The following is a 22,462-nucleotide window of genomic DNA, read 5'->3' as shown; positions in this document are numbered from 1 at the left end:
AGCCAACGGTTGTGGTTGGGACCTGGCCTCTATTCTGTTGAGAAGACCGCATCCCAACACCCTAGGTGTCCAGGATTCACACCTTCAAATGTCCAGTCACACACAGAGGACAGGATGCTGTGTCCAGGCCTACTCGTTCCAAATGCACTAGTTTTACAAAAAAAAGAAAACGCAACTGTATTACTCTCAGAGCCCAGAGAGACAGACTCAGGTTAAACACTGTCTGCAGGTTCCTAGGTCACTGGGAATAATGTGTAAAACACAGGTAAGTCAGCGGTGCATCTGAAGGATGGGGGTGGGTTTGGAGAGGGGGGTATGCTCCCCTCCCATTGGAAACATCTCCCTCCCATCTCCTTCCACCCTGTCCTCTCCAAGTAAAATTGATTCAGTACTTGTTCTGAAAAAACACAGATGCTAAATTAGGGTAATTGAATTTTATACTTTTATTGTATGAATATATTTTCCTTCTTTGCCCTTGAACCACTCCCCACCCCACCCCCTTCACACACACCCCAAGACATATACAAGCTTCAGACCCCGGGAGCCAGGTGGGGAGTAATCATAGTAAGTCCAAAGGAACCATGCCTGTGGCAAATGTTGCTGGACCTGTGTGACTCCAGGTCAGCCATGAGGTGGTGGCATCGCCCAGGCCAGCTCGGAGACCGTTCTCCTCAGACTCCAGGCTGGGTAGCGTAGAGGGAGCGTGTAATCTGGCCTCAGAAGACACAGGTCTGAGTCCCAGTTCTGCCTCTTACCAGCCTCGTGACCCTTGGCCAGTCACTCCTACCCTGTACCAGGGGGCTCAGGGCAATGGGAACCCTCACCCTGCTGCTGGGAGAGCTGAGGGATGATGGAGGGTCAGGCTGTAACTGGAGTGCCAGGTACTACCCCACGTAAGGGCTGGTGATGAACAGGTTCTTGGACGATGCAGAGGGTTAGGAATCGGGCTGGAAATGGTGAAAAGAGGAGCAGGGACGCAGTGGGGAATGTGGGGATGCTGACACCTACGGTACCATCTGGTCCTCATCCTCTGTCCCCATGGAGAAAAGAGCTTGTCTGTGGCTACACGTGGGCTTTAAGAAAGGGCTTTCTGGGGACAGACTGGATGCCACGTGAGAGCCATCAGTTGCAGGGAAAGGAACGCTGGCTCCAGATCAGGAGAGCTGAGTCCCATTAAGTCGCATCCTGACTGCCACTAACTAACTGACTTTGGAAAAGTCATTAGCCCCTCCAGGTTAGTAACAGGAATGGGTTGAGCATCCTGGCTGCCCTCCAACTCTGACATCCTGAGGGACCCAGGGATTCCCCAGGTCCCGTGGGTAGCGCGCGTGGAGAACAACCCCCTGGAGCTATGGAAGCCAAGAGGGCAGCCCTGTCGCTACAGCTCCGGCAACGCCGAGCCGGGTCCTCTCTCATCCCACACAAGTGGGCCAGGGTGTTGATGGAGGGAACAGTGAGATGATGCAGTCAAGCATGAGGGGCTTTGGTCCTGGACCTGCAGACCGTCCTGGGCCCCAGGAGTACAGAGATGGAGAGGGTGCCTCTATCCTCCCTCATGTTATAGCCTGGCTTTCCCATCTCCCCAGCAGCAGCAGGAAGCAGGAACGGGAGGAGAAGTTTTGTCCCAGAGTTTGGGAATGGGGAGAGGGCGACGACCGCACTCAGAGCTCCTTGTCTCCTGGGGGCCACGGCCCGCTTTGGAGGGGCTGGGTGTGTGCGCAGATTCCCGGCTGCACTGGGGCTGCCAACCCAGACCCTGAGAGCACCTCAGGGTGGTGCCACTGCCACATGTTCTCTGGCCAGGCCTGGCCGTGCAGCCAGCAGGCTGGGGGCAGGGGGAGGGCAGAGGGGTGAGGAGAAGGTAGAGCTGGTTTAGAGAATCTATGCTTCTCCTGTGGTTTAATTCTAGCTGCCTGCATGGGCCAATGAGTTCTGGGTCAAGGAGTGCACGGTTCCAAGGGGAACCCGGATTTGGCCTCGCAGCCATAGGTGTTATGTCTCACCCTCCTCACGTAAGTGCCAGCCAGCCAGCCCTGTCAGCTCTGGGGTCTGGGAGAACGAAGGAATAGGGAGAAGGAAGGGATGTATGTGCCCAGGCTCTGACTCCAAGTCAAGTCCTCCTTTGCCCACATCTGCTCCCTGTCCTGCAGCCCCTCCTGGGAAGGCACATTGCTTTGTAGGTCAAGGTGCCCAATCTACAGGGTGCCTCTCTGTTGTTTTCCCAACAAGAAAACTTCATTGCTGGTAAGCAACGGTCTCTCACCTGGTTGTCTGGATCCACAGGGGTCTGGTGTGGGAATCTATTCCTCCCTGTCTGATGTGGCTGCGTGGGGTGCTTGCTGGAGGGGTCGGGGGGCTGGTGGAGTGAGTGGCAGGAAGCAACCGCAGGCCCAGGACTGGTGGCATCCATTCCATGGGGGGCAGAGGAGGCTGATGTGGGGAGGTCTCCCTGCAGGGCCTAGGTCCCCAGGGCTGGGCTCCTGCCATCTGCCCTCACCACCCCCTGGAAGGGGCTCTGCAGACATTCCGCTATACTCCCAAGGCCTTAAGTATCTTCCCAGAAGCTCCTCCCATTGGACCTCAGGGAATGTCCACTGGCAGCCCTGCCTGAGCAGTCCCCCAGCCCCCAACCCACCACCACCCGCCCTCCCACTAACCCTCTCCTCCCATGGTTCCATCAGGCCCAGGCCCTGGTCGGTCTCCTCCCATGGTTCCATCAGGCCCAGGCCCTGGTCGGTCTCCTCCCATGGTTCCATCAGGCCCAGGCCCTGGTCGGTCTCCTCCCATGGTTCCATCAGGCCCAGGCCCTGGTTGGTCTCCTCCCATGGTTCCATCAGGCCCAGGCCCTGGTTGGTCTCCTCCCATGGTTCCATCAGGCCCAGGCCCTAGTCAGGCCCTCTGAGCCACTCTGGCTGCTTCTGTAGGCCCTGCCTCCAAGTCAGCAGCCTCTGATTTCAGCAGGCTCTTTGCACAATATGCCCGGGAATGTCCCAGGAGGCAGTGCGGTGCCATGGAGAGCACAGGGCTCAAATCCCAGCTCTGCCCTTTGGAGCCCCACTTTACCACCTGTAAGATGGGGGATGCTGTTGCCTCACAGGAGTGTTAGGGTCCAATGAGATAATACATGTGAGCTGCCCACTGTAGTGCTGGCCCGTGGCTGGTGCTCAGCCAGTATCCCCTTCCTTCCTTCTTCCTTTCCGTAGTCTCCATGTTACCCCACCACAGCTTGTTCTACCCTGAGCGGCATCGGACCTTTTGGCCCAAGATCCTTCTCGGCTCTGGCCGTCCCCACCCTACTCCGAGGGCTCTGCCAACAAAGCCGCCCACAGCCGGAGCTTCACCGCCGCTTGGGCCCAGGCCAGGGTCTCAATCGCTCACAGGACTCCCTCGCCACCCCCAGCTGTCGGTGTTGCAGAGAAGGAATGAACTACTAACCCTGTGCGCACTTTGCTCTCAGAAGCACAAAATCAGGGTTCTGGGCCCCTGCGTGTCAGTGTACATCTGCCCTGTTGGCTGAAGAGAGAGGAGACTTTGGCCCTGAACACACACACATGCCCGGGTGTTTTCTCACGCTTACCTGCACATATGTTCTCTCTCTCCATGACACCAGGGAGCTGCACACACCACCAGGTTCTGGGCAAAGGACCCCTGTTAGAAAGGACAAAGAAGGGAACCCAGGCTTAATCTCACAACTGCACTTCAGAGACTTGGGGCTTTCGCGGATTCCCTGTATCCCATGACTCTCATCCTCACTTTCTCCACCTGCCTGGCCCTCCGGCCCTCCTTCTGCCCAGCCCCGCTTCCTGGTGTCCCTGCTGGGCTTCTCTCTGCGGGGTCTCATCCTGGGGGAAGGGAGGGAGCGGGCCACATTTCTTGTTCTCCTTCTGGATCATTCTTCTACTCCAGTGGAGACCCATAGAAGAAGGTACCTCCCTCCTATGCCTGGGGCCAGGGGCCAGCTGGGCAGGTGTGCATGCCTGGGGGCTCTGACAGAGATGTGCATGGGGCATGTGCCATGGGGTATGCATAGACGTGCGTGTATGGGGTCTACACACGCAGCCTCACCCCCAGAGTGCAGGGTTCCCACAGCCCCTCCCCCACCTCCCTCCAACAGGCTGAGCCCCAGAGCTTCAGCCGCTTCCAAGCAGCCTGGAGGAGCCGGGTCAAGGCCATGCTGAGATCTGGGGTGAAGCAGTGCTCAGGAGACTCCCCCCAGACTTAGCCGCCTCACCTGAGGTAGGGGTCCTCTTCACCCCCTGCCTGGGTCTGAGCGCTCAAGTGAGACCTCACACCGTGCAGCACTAAGATCCCAGAAAACCCTCAATCCCCCAGAGGCCGCCATATTGATTCCCCCCCCCAGCCTCCATGGCTCCTTCTAACTGTGCACACAGAGTGATGGGGGTGGGAGCTTGAGGAAGAGGTGAGTGAAACTGAGACAGAGAGAGAGAGAGAAAGAGAGAGAGAGAGTGTGTGTGTGTGTGTGTGTGTGTCTGTGTGTCTGTGTGTGTTTGTGTGTGTGTGTTGGTTGAGGAACAGAACTTACCTGGCCAGGCTGGGACACTTAAAAATACAATGTAGACTCTAGGAGGAAAGTCAGGCCCAACCAGGGCTTCACGGAGAGGTCCCCTAGCAACAAGGATGACCGTGAGGTCAAACCTCTCACCCCACCCCTTGCGGCTGAGTGACTAAGGGCAGGCAGAGCCTCAGCTCCCCTGTTTGGAAAATAGGATAATGATACCACCTTGTGAGACAGCTGGCATTAATATGTCAGGGCATGTCTAAGTTCTCCCGCAGGGCCGTGCAGTTATTAATGTTAGTTGTAGTCATAACAGTGCTTGTAGTAAAATCACAGAGTATTTTTTTTTCACAGAAAGAGGGTCTTTTCCCTTCTGCATTTCCACACTGAGAGTGTGGACCTGTGTGCAGCCTCTTAGCCGGCCCAGGGGCCTGGAGCGCGTGAGGAGGGGTAGGGCATGCGTGTGCCAGGTGCTGACTACCAGGTTGCAAGTACACACTGTTCTCTGGCCTGCTGTGTGCCCGAGGGGGCCGCCGCTGGGCCAGCCTGACACCTATCTGCCATTTCAGAGCAAACCCCCAAACGGAAAGAGAAAAAGCATCAGATGTTATCATTTAGGTACACAAATTCCACCTTCCTGACCCACCCTTGCCCACTCTCAGGTGATACACTTCCGCTTCCAGTTCCTCTACTGCAAAGATTTTCAAACTTTTCAGGGTCACCCAGTTCTTTAAAAAAATCATAGACAAAAAAACAAATTTCCCTCGAAACCTGGATCAATAATTCAGAGAACGGCAGCCCCACTTGGATTCATGTGGGGTTGGGGCCAGTAAATCTCCCGTTCGGCCCTCATTCTCAAAAGCTCATTGGAGCCCACACAGCTCTCAGCGGGTCCCAGTGGGGGCCCAGGCCTGGCCAGACCCCCAACCAGGCCCGGGGCCAGAGCAGGGCTGCTGAGACAGTCTCCCCTTCTCTGTTCTCTGCTCGGTGGTCTCAGCTGACTGCGGTAGCCAGAGACATCGCTGATGTTAACTCCTTCGAAAGGAAGTACAAACTGGCCAGCTGTGATCCACTGGTCAGGACCTGAGCTGTGAGGGATTGGAGGCATGCCTACCCGGGCAGGGTCTGTGCCAGGACAGGGTGTGAGGAGAGGAAAAAACTGCTAATTGTTATTCACTTCTTTTCCCTCATCCTCATTGCCACAGCATCAGGGAAGCACTGAGAGAACATTCCAGAAGGGCTTTCTGGAAGCCTCCCTAAGGAGGAGGAGGAGCCCTGCTCTGAGCCCTGGAGCAGTAGCTCACTTACAACTGCAGGCCCAGAACCTTCCTGGCCCACCTTTCTTCTCCGAGGCCCTCAGAGCTGGGGGGGCCCCCACTCTATTGGAGGGGATCAGGCATGGCAAGGAGAGGAGGGTGGCCCAGGCCTGGACGGTAGCCAGGCTCATCTAAACTTGTGTTCCCTGTGGAACCTGCAACACACATTCAGAAATCACCAGACCCTGACCTGGGGGAGGAGATCAATGGGGACCTTGAGGCCGCCTCCCTCCCCAGGGCCCCAGGTTCTCCTAGGCTTGGGGTCAGTGGGACAGTGGCCACCAGCCCCACTCCTGTGAGCTCCTCCCCAAGAATCAGAACCACAGTTCCCCTCCTCCCCAGGGCAGAGCCTGGGCCATGGGGCCCCTACCCAGCAGGCTTAGGCTTGCTTAAGTGAGAGGCTGTGGGGTGAGGGCTCTCTGGGACAAGGAGGCCCCTGGGGAGCGTGGGGGTCAGCAGGGCCAGGGGCTAAGTCTGCGAGTGTCTCTGGTTCACACCCTCTCACACACATCCCCTTGTCTCCTCATTTCTTCCCCCTACTCAGCAGACAGAAGACCAAGGGAGGCAGAGATGGCGAGCACAAGTAGGTGGCCGAGGCCAGGGTGGAGCCTGTGCGGCTCGTGAGAGGGAAGGGTCCTCAGCACAGGGTACAGATGGCGGGGGGCCCAGATCAGTGGTGGAACCAGCAACGGGTGATGGCAGGGCGAGGGAGGTCTCTCCATCTGGCCATGGGGGCGAGGCACAGGGTGGTGTCAGGGTGGGTGCAGGCCTTCTGGTTTCCGCTCCCTCCTCCCTCCTTTCAGTGTCTCGATTCCTCCTCCACTTCCCTGTTCAGTCCCCCATGCCTGTGGGCAGGCCCCGAGCTATCCCTGTGAGGGAGGGAGTGGGGACGGCCCAAGATGCCAATGGCTCTCCAGCAGAGCCAAGGCAGGGCTGGGCTGGTGGACATGCAGTGCTGGAGGCCCAAGAAGGACAAACTGTGGGCACCGAGTGGCCACAGGGGCTGGCCGGAGCATGAAGCCCAGAAAGCTAAGGAGAGATGACCCCTCTCTGGTGGTCTTCACCATCTCCATTCCCCAGAGGACTCCAGATGGGAGGGGCCGCCACAAGGTCAGGGGGAGACAAGTGGGTCTTTCAGCCTCCCCAGAGCTTGCATCATCTCAAGGATCTTCTAGCATCACAGGGAATTCACAAGGGCGGTGGCAGTCAGGGCTGACCACACTGGAGCTCTGCTCCAACACCCATTCTTACAGATGACAAAGCTGAGCCCCAGAGAGGGGAAGCAAGCGACTCTGGAAGAGGGGAACACAGCTGGGACTAAAACCCAGAGAATTTAACTCCCAACCCAGAGTTCCCAATAGGCCCAGTAAGTTTAGAGCACCTGACTATATTCTAAATTTAATTCTCCGAGCACATCAACAAGAGCTGAAAAGCCAGGAATGTGGTCTTTAGTTTCCAGATAGGGAAACTGAGCCCCAGAGATGTTAAGAGATTTGCTGAAAACTGTGGTCTCAATAAGTTAAAAATTAGTCGACAAGACAATATCATGGCGACAGCAGGATTATTTGTATAGGGATCTGAAGTGATGAGCACTGGTGTGGGCTTGGGGGATCTGCTTACATTAAGATCCCGGGGACTCCCAGTCTCGTTTAACAAAAGCATATTGAGTTCCAACTCCCGCTTGTTATACATGAGCAAAAAGCATGACAACAAGGCAATGGCACCGTGAGGGGAAATTCGGGCCCAGAGACTTGAAGGATTGGAGAGTTTCCCAGGTTACAAGCAAGGGAAGAAGGCTCAGGCAGACAGCATGTGCCAGACTTGGAGAGGAAGCCAGGGAACAGGATCTTGAGGGGTGTGGGAGATGACATCAGACTGCTGGGCTGGGGGTCCCACTTAGGGAGAGGGCTCAGGGTCAGGTTTTTGCACGGACAGTTAGACATAAAAGGCCCGTATGAGACACAAACAACCTGCCGGTCTCCCAGGCTTTCTGTCTGAGATCGGTGATGCTCTAAGACCCTTCTTGACTTCCAGCTCCCCAGTCTGTCCTGGGCCGGAACCCCAAGGGATTCAGGCTGGCCTGATCCCTTTGGACACAACGGTACTAAGGGGTGCCTCACAGTGCGAGCATGTAGTAGGCCCATGTAAATGCTGGTTCCCTCGCACAGCCCCATCCTTATGTCCTGACATTTCCCGTTCACAGACGAGATGAGTAAACTGGCTTTCATTCTTATTTTAATGTGTAAGGCCTCAGGATGATTGAAAGGGCAGGAAAATGGGATTTCTAAGAAGAGATTAAACAAGCTGAAATTCTTTAGCCTGAAGAAGAAGGGCTGTGGGAGCAGTTTTAAATCTCTGAAGGGTTATTGTGTGGCAAAACTGGTTAGTTTCTAGCTCTCCTGAGGAGAAACAAGAGGAAACAGAGAACCGTAAACCCTGTGTCTCTTAGGTAGGAGTTTGTTTCTCCCAAATACCTGAGGCCTGAGCTAATGAGCCTTGACAGTTTCCACTGCAGGCAGTCGGGAGGGCAGAAGCCCCAGGCAGCCATGGCCTGCGGTTCATTTCCAGTCCCACCCCTTTAAGTCACAACCTCCACGATAGCACAGAGACCTGACTGAGACCCAGCTCACTAAATTTAATTTGGCGAATGTTTCCAAGTCATCACTGGATAGTTCCAAGCTCTCCCCTAGGACCCCAGGTGCTTTACCCAACCACAAAGACATTCTTAGCCATGGAACCAGCAAAGAAATCATTAGGTCCATAAATGAAAAAAGAGTTTAAAATGAGTGAACTGACTAGACTTCTCTCTAGAGAGAAATAGCTATCTAAATTATGTGTGCATATCATTCTGACTGTCATGAATCCAGCAATGGGGAAGCCCAAATGTGATCATAAACCCTCAGAGGGTCCTGGGAGGCCCACCTCCCCAGCTCCTGCTTCTCAGGCTTTCAGGCAGCCACGAATAAAGGAGCCACTTGGTTGCAAAGTGGTTTTTCACCAGGTTGATTATTGGCTTGTTTTCTTTGTCTGTTTCTGTCCATATTATACCTTTAGTAATTGGAGAACCATCTAGACCAAATGCAGAATTTAAAACAAAGAAACATCAGTACATCAGTAACCTAATCAACAATTTACCTTTTTTGAAATCTAAGTCTTTAATACAAGTGGAAAATCTTCAAAATTCCCTGATTAAGTTAACATTTATTTCAAAAATAACCTTTACCCTTTGCCAAGAGAAGCAGGCACGATGGGCAACTGATGGGCAGTGAATTCTGATGTGTCATCAATTAGAAAATTACAAAGGGCAGTGATAGCTGATGACATCATGCTCTGCTACCCACCACATGAATGAAGAGCTAGTCACAGAAGAGAAATGAATATGTGCAGAGCCTACAGTAAGAATTCTGGGAATTACACTTGCCCTACATAGTATGCATTTGTTTGTAAAGGGATGTCACCATTTTGAGATAATCCCAGGTACACAGGAATCCCACCAATGAACTTATCCACTTGATATGGTTAAAATCATGCAGGGTCTGGGGAGAGAGGTTTCTCCTTTGAATTGCTTCAGGGTGTGGTAGACAGTGGTCTGATAAGTATAGATTTTTTAGTCTCAATCTTTGCTTCCAAATTATGTTTGTTTTAAGGCCTAGAGTGACTTTCAAATTCAAGGGCCATAACTGCCCAAGGGAAGCCCCAGGCCATTTTCCACTTGGATGGGTCCTTGGGACCAGCATCAGAAATCCGCAATTCCCTGCTACCCAAACCCCGTCTGGGCCTCAGGCAGCAGGACCAGATCCAGTATCAGAATGCAGAGTGGATGGCTTCTGCAGGCAGGGGCCTGCTCTGACTCCATACATGGCTTTGACCTACCATCTCAGAGCACTTTCCTGGGGGACATTAGGGCAGGGTCGGGGGTGGGGGGATGAGACTGGGGTTGTGTGGCTGGAACAGACTGTGTGATGGCAGCGTGTAAGTCACACACGGACTGGGGCTGGGGACTCTAAGGATGACACAGCCCAGGAATGGCCAAGAAGTGATTGTACACAGTCAGCACAGGGCCCTCCTGGGTAAGGCAGGAGAGCAGCAAGGCTGGGAGGAAAGGAAACCCAAACGCTGGGACAGGAAGCAGAGAGAGGGCCCACACTAGGCTCACTTCCTGTTGCAAGAGTCAGAGTATGGCCGGCACCCCTGCCCTCAAGGCCACCAAGCAGGGAGAAATTGCACAGGATGGTTCGTTGTAAGCCAGGTGGGATGGTTCCTTTCTCGCCGCCATACGACTGTTTTTAATGGGCTCACTGATTGGTGCAGTGTTAGGTCACCAGTAATTTAATATTTATAGCCTTCTCTTCCCAAAATGTCTTGATGCTTATATTACTTTGAATGAGCCCCCCTCTCTGTAAACATGGGCCCGGTCCGTGGAACTCTTCACAGATAATGTCCCCATCTGCAAGTCGTGCTGGCCCCATGGAGACTTTCTGCCAAAGTTCCAAATGGTCAGGACGGGATTCACACCCCCAGAGAAGTGCAATCCCACAGCAGCCAGGATGCAGTGGAAGTATTGCTGGCCTGGGAGGTGGTAGCTTCAATCCCAGCTCTCTGAACCTCAGGTTTTTCATGGGTTGAACGAGGAGAAGCATATGTCCCTCCCAGGACTGCTATGAAGATGAAATGAGCAAACATCTGGAAAAGCCTTTGGCCCAGATTAGTGGCTCAAGAAAGGTTATATAATCTCTTGTTGGGGAGAAACTTTTAAAGATAACTCCAAAGGCATCAGTTTTCTTTTTTTAGAGTGCTTTCTTTCCCTTTCCTCCTGTTGATATGTCCTGGAAAACGTGATGCCGGATAGTGTGAAGAGATCAGTGCTACCCCAGCCTTCTTTCACCCACCTCGTGCCTTTTTAGGAAATCATGAAGATGCCACTGTTTCTTAAACTGTGAGCTGGTGCCACACGAAAGAGGTGGTCCTCAGTTGCTCTCTCACTGGGACACAGACACATTCCTCTTCATGTCTTGCCAGGCGTATGAAGAGTATAGAAAAGGCCTGGAGCTAGGATAGGGCCAGGTTGAGGGGAGGAGAGGCTTGAGATTTCTAGGCCATCTCTACAAGGACAGAAAGGTTTTCCCCAATCTCACATGACCCAGCATAAAGAACAGGGGTTCTTCATTACAGATAACAAGATGTGGTCAATGGAATAAAGCTTTTCTAACTGCTTCAAACCTCAACTGTAAACTGTGGTCAATAGTATCCTCCTCAAAGCTTGCTGTGGAGATTAAATTATTTTTTAAATATGTTTAAAAAAAAAAAAAAGAACAGGGGTTCTCGGGGAACCATAACCAAACCTCCACAAGGAGATGCCTGACCCAAAGATGGGTGGGCCCTGCTGCTGTAGGTGAGCTCAGGGTTGGAATCTGCACCCCACCCCACCTAGGGATGGGGCCCAGGATGACAGGGGCACAGCCAGGAGGAGGGAGAATGGGAAGTGGACGGAGTCAGGTGTCCAGCTCATGCAATATTGATGGGGTAATGGAATACTGCACTTTACTGCCTGTTGATCCTACTCCTGGCCCCTCCTGGACCAGGGATCACAAGCTCAGCTGCGGGGACATCACTGAGGGGACAGTGAGGACCCCCTGCCCCCTTCCCTCAGCCCCCCTGACTGCAAGGCCCTTCTCCTGGGGGCACAAGGCCACACCAACCAGAGGAAGAGGTAGGAACTATGGAATCTGCCATACGTTCCTGGGGGTTGGTTGGGGGTGGGGGGGTGGAGGTTCTGTAGTGAGAGGGAACAGGCAGAAGGGGCAAAGCCAGGACCAAAGATAGAGACGGGAAAGGGCCCATCTCCTTCTTTTCACTGGGGACCCAGGGGAATCCAAAGGCACAGAGAGGTTGGGAAAGACAAGGCAGGCTTCGAGCACCAGAGCCATCTGAGAACTAAGCAGCTAGTTTCAACCACACTTCCATCAGTCTCTGTGCCTCTGAGTCCCGTTTCTGCCCTTCTGTTCTGATGCTTTATCTCTGGTTGTCTGGTTTTCTTTCCACTCAGCCGAGGTGGGGTGCACGGTCGGGGAGGATGAACTTGGCGGCACTGGCGGAGCTCAGAGCTCCAAGACTGGACTGAGGGGGCTGGGATCAGGACCCCAAGGGGCTCCAGTTGAAACGGTTCTTTCCACCTGAAGGCCGCCTTTACTGGTCGCCGTTCCCGACCTGCTCCTGAGTGGTGTGAAGACATGGGGAAGGAGGAAGTGGTGGGGTTTCCTCTGCCCTAATTCCCCCTCACGGCTCCCAACTTGGGAAATTTGGCCCCAAATATATCTTGGGACCAGTAGGTGAGGGGCTGGAGCTTGGATCTCCCCTTCCCTTACGTGTTCTTTCGGGTTTTGCTCTTCTATGTCTGGGTGTCTTCCTCCCGGCGTCTATCTCCTTCCACCTCATTCTGGCGGCCCCCTCTCACAGAGCCGGGAGGAGCGTGTTTTCCGCCATGAAGCTCGGCAAGAACCGGCCTCACAAAGAGGAACACCAAAGACAAGGTATGGACGCGCGCCCCCGCCCACGGTCCAGGCGGCCCCTCTCTCCCCTCCGGTGACCAAACCCCTCCTCTCCGCGGGCAGCGCCCCAACGGGCTCTCCTGCTATTGGCCGGCGGATCCACCTGGGTGGGGCCTGGCCTCTCATTGGCTGGAAGAGAAGCCGGGTCCTGAGAGTGGTCCTCCGGAAGGAGGCGCCCCGAGGGCTGAAGGTGGGTAGCGCGTTTCCTCCGGTCTAGAGCTGAGCAGCAGAGCCCCTCAGTCCGTTGGGCTCATCCTGCCCTCTTTGCTCTCATTCTTTCTTCTCTACACAGAAGCCTAGAGATTTTTAATTAGAGGAGGGAATAACAAAAAAAAAAAAAAAAAAAAAGGAAGTTATTTGGCCAATTCCCTATTTCTGGGGGAAAATCAGAGTCCTGAGAATGCTTGCTCTGTGGCAGGACTCGCTCTCCTGCCTTTTCCCCGTGACCTTTCACGAGGCTGCAGGGACGGCCCTGGGGGAGACAGGCAGGGTGGGTCCTGGAAGACCGGAGTGGCCTGTGGCACTGGTGCCACCGTAGCAGCAGGCTGGGGAGGGCGCAAGACAGCTATTTAAGAGGAGTCTTTCTAACCCAGGTCTGTAGATCACACACCCATCCTCAGGGCTCCTGGCTTCCCTCCCCAGCATCCCCTGTGTGGCCCACTGGCCCCGGAATCTCTCTCTTTGTCTTTTGCCCCTTGCGAATTCCAGCTGTGCCTTTTGCCTTCCTAGATTGGAGAGGGTAAAGCTGCCGGTTGAGACTCAAACCCACCATCCTTGGGTGGCTTCTCAGAACCGTCATTCCTTCATCTAATTGGATTAATACACATCAGTACAGGGTTAGGTTCTGAATTCCATCAGCTGTTTTACATGGATAAGTTCCTTCATAAGCCTCAGTTTCTTCATCTGGTTACATGAGAATAGTGCCTATCTTGCCAGGCTGTGGCTATGAGGACTAAAGACATATGTATAACGTGCTTGACATTGTGCCTGGCACGTAATAGCCGCTCAGTAAATGGTAGCTACTGGTACAGGAGGTACATAAGTATGTATTATTTTATTCCTGACCCTCTTCCACGAAGGATATTCAGTGCTTGCATAAGTGAGTTACATTCAATTAAAATTAAAAAGCAAGACCAGGTGCAATTTCAGTTAAAATCAGAGATCACGAGTAGGCCAGAAACACGACAGATATGCAGACCATAACATTCTCAGCAGATGCTACCAAGTAAACCTGGAATTTGACTCAGCTTCCTGGATGGCAAAGCAAAAAGGGAAATACAGTCACTATCCCACCATCCAGCCCACCTAACTGGCCCTCCCTCTTCCCCAGATGAACCGGCAGTACTGGAGATGGAGGACCTTGACCGCCTGGCCATTCGGCTGGCAGATGGGCTGGATCCTGACTCCGTGTCACTAGCTTCCGTCACAGCTCTCACCACCAACGTCTCCAACAAGCGGTGAGTGGGCAGGAACCCCACAGCCCCAGTTGCCTTCCCCAGGTCAGGCAGGACCCAGCTTGCTATGTTTGGAATTTGGGTGGGGAGGAATCAGGGCACATGGACAGCTCCTTCCTAACCCTGCCCCTTTCCTCTTTTCCTGGATGTCTCCCTCACCTCTCCCCCTGCAAAGGCAGGAGCCTGTTCCCAGGTCATTCAACACCTCCGGGCAAAGGGAAATCACGGAGCTGCCCAGCCCACGCTTGAACCTGTTGACCTAATGTCTGTCTACCTATCACTTCTGCCATTGGTTAGTCCTCTGTATTGGAGCCTCTGAGAACAACTGATCCCCATTCTGTTTGGCAGTCCTGGAGCGTTTGAAGATCATGATTCTGTGCTTCTGCCCTTCTCCAAGGTCTAACCACTGCCAGTGCCCTCCTCCCCTGAAAGCAGTCCCCTTACACCCAGCCTGACAGTACATTCTCCTCCTCAGATCCAAGCCAGACATTAAGATGGAGCCAAGTGCCGGACGGCCCATGGATTACCAGGTAGGTGGGGCAGCTAGAGGCCTCATGCCTTTCCGACTCTGTCTAGTGAGGGGTTCTGGCCAGATCTGCGTTATAGACTCTGTGAAGGCATGGATCTGAGGGTCGTAGAGAACCACAAGCTGAATATATGTTACCAAAGTAAGCTTGTTCCTGGAAAGCACTCACAGCAGTGTCATAAGTAGAGAAGTACAAACCCAAAGAGCAGCTTGAGAACTCTGCTTATGCTGGTCAAAGCCCTCCTAGGATTTTGTAACGGTCTTTATAAAGTGAGAGGGGCCTGGAAAAACCATAAAAAGACCAAAGAGCATCCAAAAAAATTTTTTTTAATAAGTGTCTCTGAAGAAAGATATTTTGGTGTTTTGTTTTGTTTTGTTTTGTTGCGGTACGTGGGCCTCTCACTGTTGCGGCCTCTCCCGTTGCGGAGCACAGGCTCTGGACGCGCAGGCTCAGCGGCCATGGCTCACGGGCCCAGCCACACCGCGGCATGTGGGATCTTCCCGCTCCGCGGCATGTGGGGCACGAACCTGTGTCCCCTGCATCGGCCGGCGGACTCTCAACCACTGCGCCACCAGGGAAGCCCCTGGTGTGTTTTTTTAAGTTGTTGCTTTGTATTATTTTGATGCTGGAAGTAGTGTCAATCCTGGCTATCTATAGATGCTGAGAATGTGGATGTTTTTTTCTTCTTTTTGCTTCTCAGTATTTTCTGAAATTAACAATTTTTTTATTTGTATGTTTCTAAAATGGCTGAGATAGGGAGAGATTTGCTGCTATAAGATTGCTAATGTGGCCACAGTGCAGGCAGGATGGATGGGGCATGAGCATGGCTGGGAACTGCGGGGAGAGGGCCATGTAAACAGCAGGACCCAGTGCAGCCCTCCCAGCCTGGGGCCTCATCCTCAGCTTTGCAGGACCACACCCTCAATTTTGTCTCTTTTCCCAGAGTTGATCGGAGCCTGAGTTACACTAACATAACTCACGATAGGCTAATGTACAAGCCGGAAGTACCTAGTACTTATTTATAAACTGCAAACAGGAAGGGCCCAAGGACCACGAATTCCTCTGGACCCTTCATTAGGAAGTATCAAGACCCAGTTGTAGGTGAAAAGACTGCTGGGCGTTCCTAGGATTGAGGGAGTTTGCTGGCTGGTTGGGAGGGCAGAGCCTTCAGGAGACCTCACCTGACTGCCACTGCACCTCCTGCCTAGGGCCAGCGCCAGGCCCCAGAATCAGAGCAAACCCTTCTCCCGGGTTAGGGCTTTAGCTTTGATGCCCATTTCCCAGGCCCCATGCTCCCTTCTTTAAGGACAGCCCACCTCACCTCAGTCAGGTGACAATATTGAGGACTTGGCACCAGCTTTCTTTGTATCAGGTGCATCTGGTCATATTTCCTCAAGGATGCACCCTGTCTCTCTGAATCCTTGCTTCGGTTTGTTTTCATCCAGTCGGTGACCATCTTCCCAGGGGCTTGAAAAATAGCCCCAGGCAGTGTCAAGCGGACCTGCCCCTGGGGATTCAGACAACCTCACACCACTGGGCTCCTTGGAGGTTTGGGAATGTCACCTCCTCACCTCTCTGCCCAAACCCAAGCACAGAATGTCCTAACACTTCTGAGGGCTTTTCCAGGAAGCTCAGCTCAGGGCTTTGCTCCTCTGTGTTCTGAGAAGAGAAAAACTTCTAAAGAACAAAGACCCCATAGTCAGATACCGTTCAATCTACAGTGTCACGAGCCCGCCATGTAAAGGCACATAGAAAATGGTGCCATCGTTATTGTTGCTGCTAATGTAACTTATTTATTTGAAGGTTTACTATGTACCAGGCACTAGGCTAGGTAGGTATGTTTTCCATTTAAGTTAATGTAATCTTAACAACCACCCAAGTATAGGTATTACTGTATTTCATAGGCGAGAAACTGAGGCCCAGGGTGGGTAAGGAGCTTGTCCCAGGTCACACAGTTATTCAAAGCTAGAAGCAAGGTTCAAACTTGAGGATGTCCTACCCCATAGTCAGAGCAACTAATTTCTCTCTAATTAAGCCTTTTGAACAGTCTCTCCCTCTGGTTCCTGTTCATTTAGCTTACTACCTACTGCATGTTTTCAAAAGCTCTTTCAGACCACTTCCTAACAGAGACTTTTATTAAGTGGACCAGACAGTCAGCCTCCAAAGACTTTGTAAATATTCTGAACTGAACAAAACAGTTGTATTGGACCTGGTAACACAGTATTCCCTGACAGGTTGATTCACATCTCAACTGGGTTAACACACTTGGATAGAGAGCTGAGGATGCAATGTGAGGATTGCAAATGTGGAATTATTCTTGCTTTCAGTAGGTACAATGTATAAAGCAAGAAAAACCTATCAGAAGGACTTCACTCTCTTGGAGAACTGGCTTTGCTGAGTTAGAAAGACCTCAGCCAGAGGCACTTAGCTGTACTCAGATTCAGGAAGGATCCTCAGGGCTCAGAACCATCCTAAAGATTGGGTAGCACTGAAAGGAGGTCCCGAGGTGAAAAGACCGTGGTGTACTCAGGCCCTTTGTTTCTTCTGTTTAGAATGCATGTAATGCGAAAACCCTTTCCTGATTATTGGCATCTCAAAAGCAAGAAGCTGCAGCTTCCTCCCTGTGAATATGCAGTTTCCCCATCAGAGTGGGCAAAGCTTGGTGCTTGGCACTTGGCAGGGATGTACTTGGCGGGTCACAGAGTCTTGAGTCTCTTCACTACCCTCTCTTCCCGCCACCAAGACCATATACATTTTCACCTCCAAACATCTCTCCGGTTTTCACCTCCACGTCATTTATCCAGCTCAAGTGCCATATGGCAGCCACTTCCTATCTGATCTCCCCGCTCTCATATTGCCCCCTCCACTCCATGCTCTATGCCACCACTGGAGTGATCTTCTCAAAATGCACAACTGGTCATGTCACATCTCTGTCACCTGGAGATGAGGGAACATAAAGGATGTTTCAGAAGAGCAGTACTAAAGGGTCCACCACCTCTCACCTCCAGCTCCCAGCGATGTTTTGCAGCCCTATCAGAGCCCTCAGAAGCAGGTCACAAAGCACCATGACTCTTAGGTTCTCCCAGGACAGAGGTATAGATTTACACTCAGCAGTGTTCCTTGTGATGAGTTTCATGGAGTCACCTGAGGATTATGTCCCTTATCTTGGAAGGAGAGGATGGAATAGTCAGTCACCAAAAGAGTTACCCTGGTCAGCTGGTCAGTTGGTCCCTTAGTGGCTCTATTTGCCTCCCCCTCTTCCATCATGGAAAGATGGAGTCCTCTGCTGATGACTGAAATCCCCTTCTTCAGAGTTTAATGTTTTTTTTTTTTTAATTTCAAATCCAAATGATACATTCCCCTCCATAGAGCACGGGGGGGGCGGGGGGAACCCGGACTGGCATTCTCCTCCCCCACCAACGCCAGGCCGCGACCTCCTTTGCGCACTCTCAGGGTACCCCTCAGGCCACCCTTCAGCCTGCAAAGAGCACGCACTGGAGCCTCCTCCCCCTGCCCCACCCTTTTCTCCTTTCAGCCCTGTGCCCTCCCCTCCCTACCTGCTTCCCGCCTGGTGTCAGAGCTTCCAGCTAGGGTCGTCCACCATTACTGGCTCTGCTCAGTGGAAGAAGGTGGGAACTCTGGGTCCTGAAAAGGAGCAGGGGGCAAAAAGGCTATCATTACAGCTGAGTCCCTGGGTGAAAAACATAAAAACCAGCCAACCTCTCACACTGCAAAAGTTAATCTCCTGATGGCATATCTTTACTACCTTATTATACCAAAACTGTGTTTGTCTACTTCCCAGTCTTGAGTTACAGAAAATCTTTTTTTTTTTTTTTTTAATGGAGGAATAGGGATGGGTTAGTTTTGGGAAAAAAATGAGCTCTTAAAAAAATCTTTGGTATAAGGTTTCATAGAGCTTAAAACTCTATAAACTACTACGCAAAGAATGTTCTGGAAGGACTTCTAGTGTCTGTTTACTCTCTTCACAGTAAACTTCTCAGAACTGGCTCTATTTCCCTTTTAGCTCCCTGAAGAAACAATGATTATTGAACTCCTTCAGAGCTCCAGATTCTCAGTTCCATTCCCTGTGGAACCTCATTCCACATAGAAATGCTTGTTTTCATAGTTCAAGTATTACTTCAATTAGTAAATGTTCAGTTTCCAGTTCTACATACTTGCTTGGTAACGTTCTCGTTGTCATCAGGGTTTTTATTTTGTTAACATCGTTACTTTTGTTGTGTGGATTTTTCTTGTCCTTCCGGATATTTATAAGATATATAAATATCTGATGGACGCAGTGGATGATAATTTTCATGGCTATTCTTTTTCGTGAAAAGGGAGACTGATTCTCTTGAGTAAAATCATATTTAGTAGTTGCATCAAAGCACAGCAATTAAAATACCAACTCTCCAAGATGAGGATCGTAAAAAGCAACTCATACAGTTTCATTAGAAGAGTACCAGCTCAACATAAGCTATTTGTTAAAATGCAAGTTCAAGAGACTTAAATGAAACAATATTAAGCGTCATACACGACCCTATCTGTTTGGGACACCAGCCACTTAACTGAAAGTAAATTCTATTTGAGAAGCCATTTATAACGAGAGCTCACATTTCCTACACCTGTCTACTGTTTATGAAGCGCTTTGATGCACATTATCTCATTCAGCCCTCACACAAACTTATAGATAGGTAGTGTCTTCCACTCATAGCTGAGAAAACTGAGGCTCAATGCCATTCCAGCAACCCCGAGTCTGTGTCTCTTCCTGTTTATCATGGCCCACCCATGGCCACTGACACCTCCAGATCCAAAGCAGTGAGAGTTCGGGAAGAGTATGTGCACAGACACATACACGCACGTCTCTACCTCCCTCTGTCTCTCTCCCTCTGTCTCTCTCTCTCTCTCTCTCTCTCTCTCTCTCTCTATATATATATATATATATATATATATATATATGCAAATATTTGTTGAATGGATGAAAAAGTGCTTCCCAGAATAGAAATAAGATTCTAGAGAGGTGGATGCCACTGAAAAAGATACAGAATGCACACAACATACAAGTCTCAAGGCAAAAAAAGGTGTGTTCAGGTGGGCACCAAAGCCTCACTGGGCATTCAAAGAAATTAAACAGAAGAAGGGGAGCCAGGAATGTAGAAAGGGAGCCAAATTCCAGAAATAAAAAAGATGTCAGGGCTTCCCTGGTGGTGCAGTGGTTGAGAGTCCGCCTGCCGATGCAGGGGACACGGGTTCGTGGCCCGGTCCGGGAAGATCCCACATGCCGTGGAGCGGCTGGGCCCGTGAGCCATGGCCGCTGAGCCTGCGCGTCCGGAGCCTGTGCTCCGCAACGGGAGCGGCCACGGCAGTGAGAGGCCCGCGTACCACAAAAAAAAAAAAAAAAAAAAGATGTCAGAGTCCTGCAGGCTTAAAATGAGAAATGCTGGAGCAGAAAATCAAATGCATGTTAATGGAGACTTAGAAAGCTTAATCCCGGAGTACACAAAACCTGGGAGGTAGGTTTGCAGCCCTCGGTGAGGCAGAGCCATTGATGCCGGGGAGAACTTGAAGCACATGGAATCACCCGGGAGCTTTAAAAATATGGCTGCTGGACGCCACTCCTTCCACCCCTGCCCCAAGACTGGACTGGGTTGGTCTGGAGTATGGCCAGGGGCCTCAGGGTCTTTACCCACCATCCTTCCCCTCCCACCTGGTAATTCTGCTGCACACCTACTTGGAGGTGATCTAGCCACGCCCTTTCTTTATAAATGAGGACAGTGAGGCTTAGTGGGGGAAAGAGCCCAGGATCACCAGCGGATGTACAGCAGGCCGACTGGCCCCCAAATCCGGTGCTGGCTCCTGGCACCTTCCAGCCTGCTGCCCGGGCCCCGACTCCTGCAGGACCAGATCCAACCTCACCCGCTTTCCTTCTCGGTCCCCCTCTTGCCCGCCCGCAGGTCAGCATCACGGTGATCGAGGCCCGGCAGCTGGTGGGCTTGAACGTGGACCCCGTGGTGTGCGTGGAGGTGGGCGACGACAAGAAGTACACCTCCATGAAGGAGTCCACTAACTGCCCCTACTACAACGAGGTCAGAGCCTGGGGCCCCGGGTGGGGAAGGGGCCTCCAAACCATGGCAGAGTCTGGGCCCTGGCCCCATGGGGCCCAACGGGAGAAGCTGGGAGTCAAGGGACACAGAGGGCCACCAGCCGGCATGACCTTGGCCCGCCCGTTACAACCCGCAGCCTGCTGACGTGCAGTGCTGCCCCCTCTGAAGCCCCAGTCCACATCCCAGCCAGACACAGGTCTGGCCAGGGGCCACCCTGTGAAAGGAATAGCACCCCAGGTCCTCCTGTGCTGCTCCCAGCAGCACCTGTGAGTGAACCGTGCACTCCCTGAGGCCTGGTCCTAGATGTTTCCTAGGCCAGAGCCCTGGGGCGGGGCCACCTCCTTCCAGCCCCAGCCCGTGGTGGCACTGGCACCATTAATGAGCACTTGCTGAGTGCCAGGCACTCTCGTAAACGTTTTTGGTGCATCATCTCTTCTGACTCTCACACTGTCAGAAGTTGTCACCATCAATCCCATCCTACCCAAGGGACATTGAAGCTCCTGGAGAAAGACCTGGCCTGGGTGCTACGTGCCAGAGTTGGGTTCTGTGTGCGCACGCTCCCTGCTCAGCTGCCATCAACCTCTTTGGGGTCCTTCCAGACCACTGGCCGTGATGCTTGGGGAGTGAGGGGTAAAAGGCCCAGTACCGGGCTTCCCTGGTGGCGCAGTGGTTGAGAGTCCGCCTGCCGATGCAGGGGACGCGGGTTCGTGCCCCGCTCCGGGAGGATCCCACATGCCGCGGAGCGGCTGGGCCCGTGAGCCATGGCCGCTGAGCCTGCGCGTCTGGAGCCTGTTCTCTGAGGCGGGGGAGGCCACGGCAGTGAGAGGCCCACGTACCGCAAAAAAAAAAAAAAAAAAAAAAAAAGGCCCAGTACCCACTGCTGTTCATTGCCACTGTCTGAGGCCACATCGAAGTTAAAGGACCTCAGAGACCTAGTTCAATCTTTCCATCTTACAGAGGAGGAGACTGAGGCCACAATATGAAAAGGGCCAAGATCACAGAGAGTACGGTAGACAGAACAGGGCCCAGACTGCCCTGCCTCTGCCCAGCGCCCTGTCTGCCACCTTGGACGCTCACCCCAGACACAGCATCGTGACTCTGGGCTCCAGGGAGGGACCCATCTTAATCAGCTGTGGGGAGGGATGCCCCTCAGATGGCTGAGCACACATCAGACTAAGCCAGAAGTCAGCTGGCACCCTGGCCAAACGAGGCACCTGCGTCCTGTGTTTTGGTGTCCGTCCTGGGGGCGGTGAGGGCTGAGGGTGCCGTCTGCTGCTTGGGGGAGGGCATCGCTTGGGAAACTGTGGGCAGCCCCAGTCGTGGGCCTTCAGGAGGAAAACCCAGGCACAGCTCTGCCCTTCACGGGGACCCAGGCTAAAGCCAGAGCCTGGCCGAGGTCTCCTCAATGACCACAAATGGACCCCATTCTCACAGCTGGTTTCCTGCAGGGCCACAGGGCTGGGACACTGCTGTTTCAGGACCCCCCTCAGCCCCATGCGGCAACCTTCCCAGGAGTCAGGAAATTCAGGCTCGACATCTCTGACCTTATGTCAGGACACATCCCTGACTGGAAAAACCTCCGGCCTAGATAACATCTATTTTTCCCTAACAGATGTGGAGACAGGGCCCCATGGCCTTCCACAGTTATTTGATAGTGGTGAAGCCATGTTTGCCTGAGGGGAGGGCTCACCTTGCGGCAGGCCCACGTGCCTCATGTTTCATTCAAATGGTTTCCTCCTTCCCAAGGAAACAGAGCTGTTCTCCCCACTCTGTGGCTCCTCAGCAAACTCCTACTCACCCTGCAGAGCCCAGCTCAAATGTCCTTGCACTGAGTAGCCTTCCCTGCACTCTCTAGGTCAGAGGTCAGGGCATTCCTCTATCTCTGACAACAACATCCCCAAGTTGCAGTTGGTTCTTCATGTCTAACCCGGGAGGCTCCCAGTCTCCTGCATCGCTGTAGCCCAGCCCAGGGCCTGCCATGTACCTAGAGGGCTTTGGTA

The 22,462-nt window shown here is 52.8% G+C and overlaps 1 protein-coding gene across 2 annotated transcripts in view; it reads left to right on the top strand.

Moving 5' to 3' along the window:
- The window catches only part of OTOF (otoferlin), a 91,863-nt gene that overhangs the window by 39,833 nt on the left and 29,568 nt on the right, over positions 1 to 22,462 (top strand). For both annotated transcript variants that reach the window (XM_032652674.1, XM_032652675.1), the window contains exons 6-9: positions 12,289 to 12,362; positions 13,711 to 13,837; positions 14,310 to 14,364; positions 20,313 to 20,444. In XM_032652674.1, coding sequence (XP_032508565.1) covers positions 12,289 to 12,362; positions 13,711 to 13,837; positions 14,310 to 14,364; positions 20,313 to 20,444 — 388 coding nt within the window. The remainder of the gene's footprint in view (positions 1 to 12,288; positions 12,363 to 13,710; positions 13,838 to 14,309; positions 14,365 to 20,312; positions 20,445 to 22,462) is intronic.

This window comes from Phocoena sinus, chromosome 13 (genome assembly GCF_008692025.1).
Source record: "Phocoena sinus isolate mPhoSin1 chromosome 13, mPhoSin1.pri, whole genome shotgun sequence".
Classification (NCBI taxonomy): domain Eukaryota; kingdom Metazoa; phylum Chordata; class Mammalia; order Artiodactyla; family Phocoenidae; genus Phocoena; species Phocoena sinus.
The sequence above is the reverse complement of the archived record's forward strand: the minus strand, read 5'-3'. Positions and strand labels throughout refer to the sequence as shown.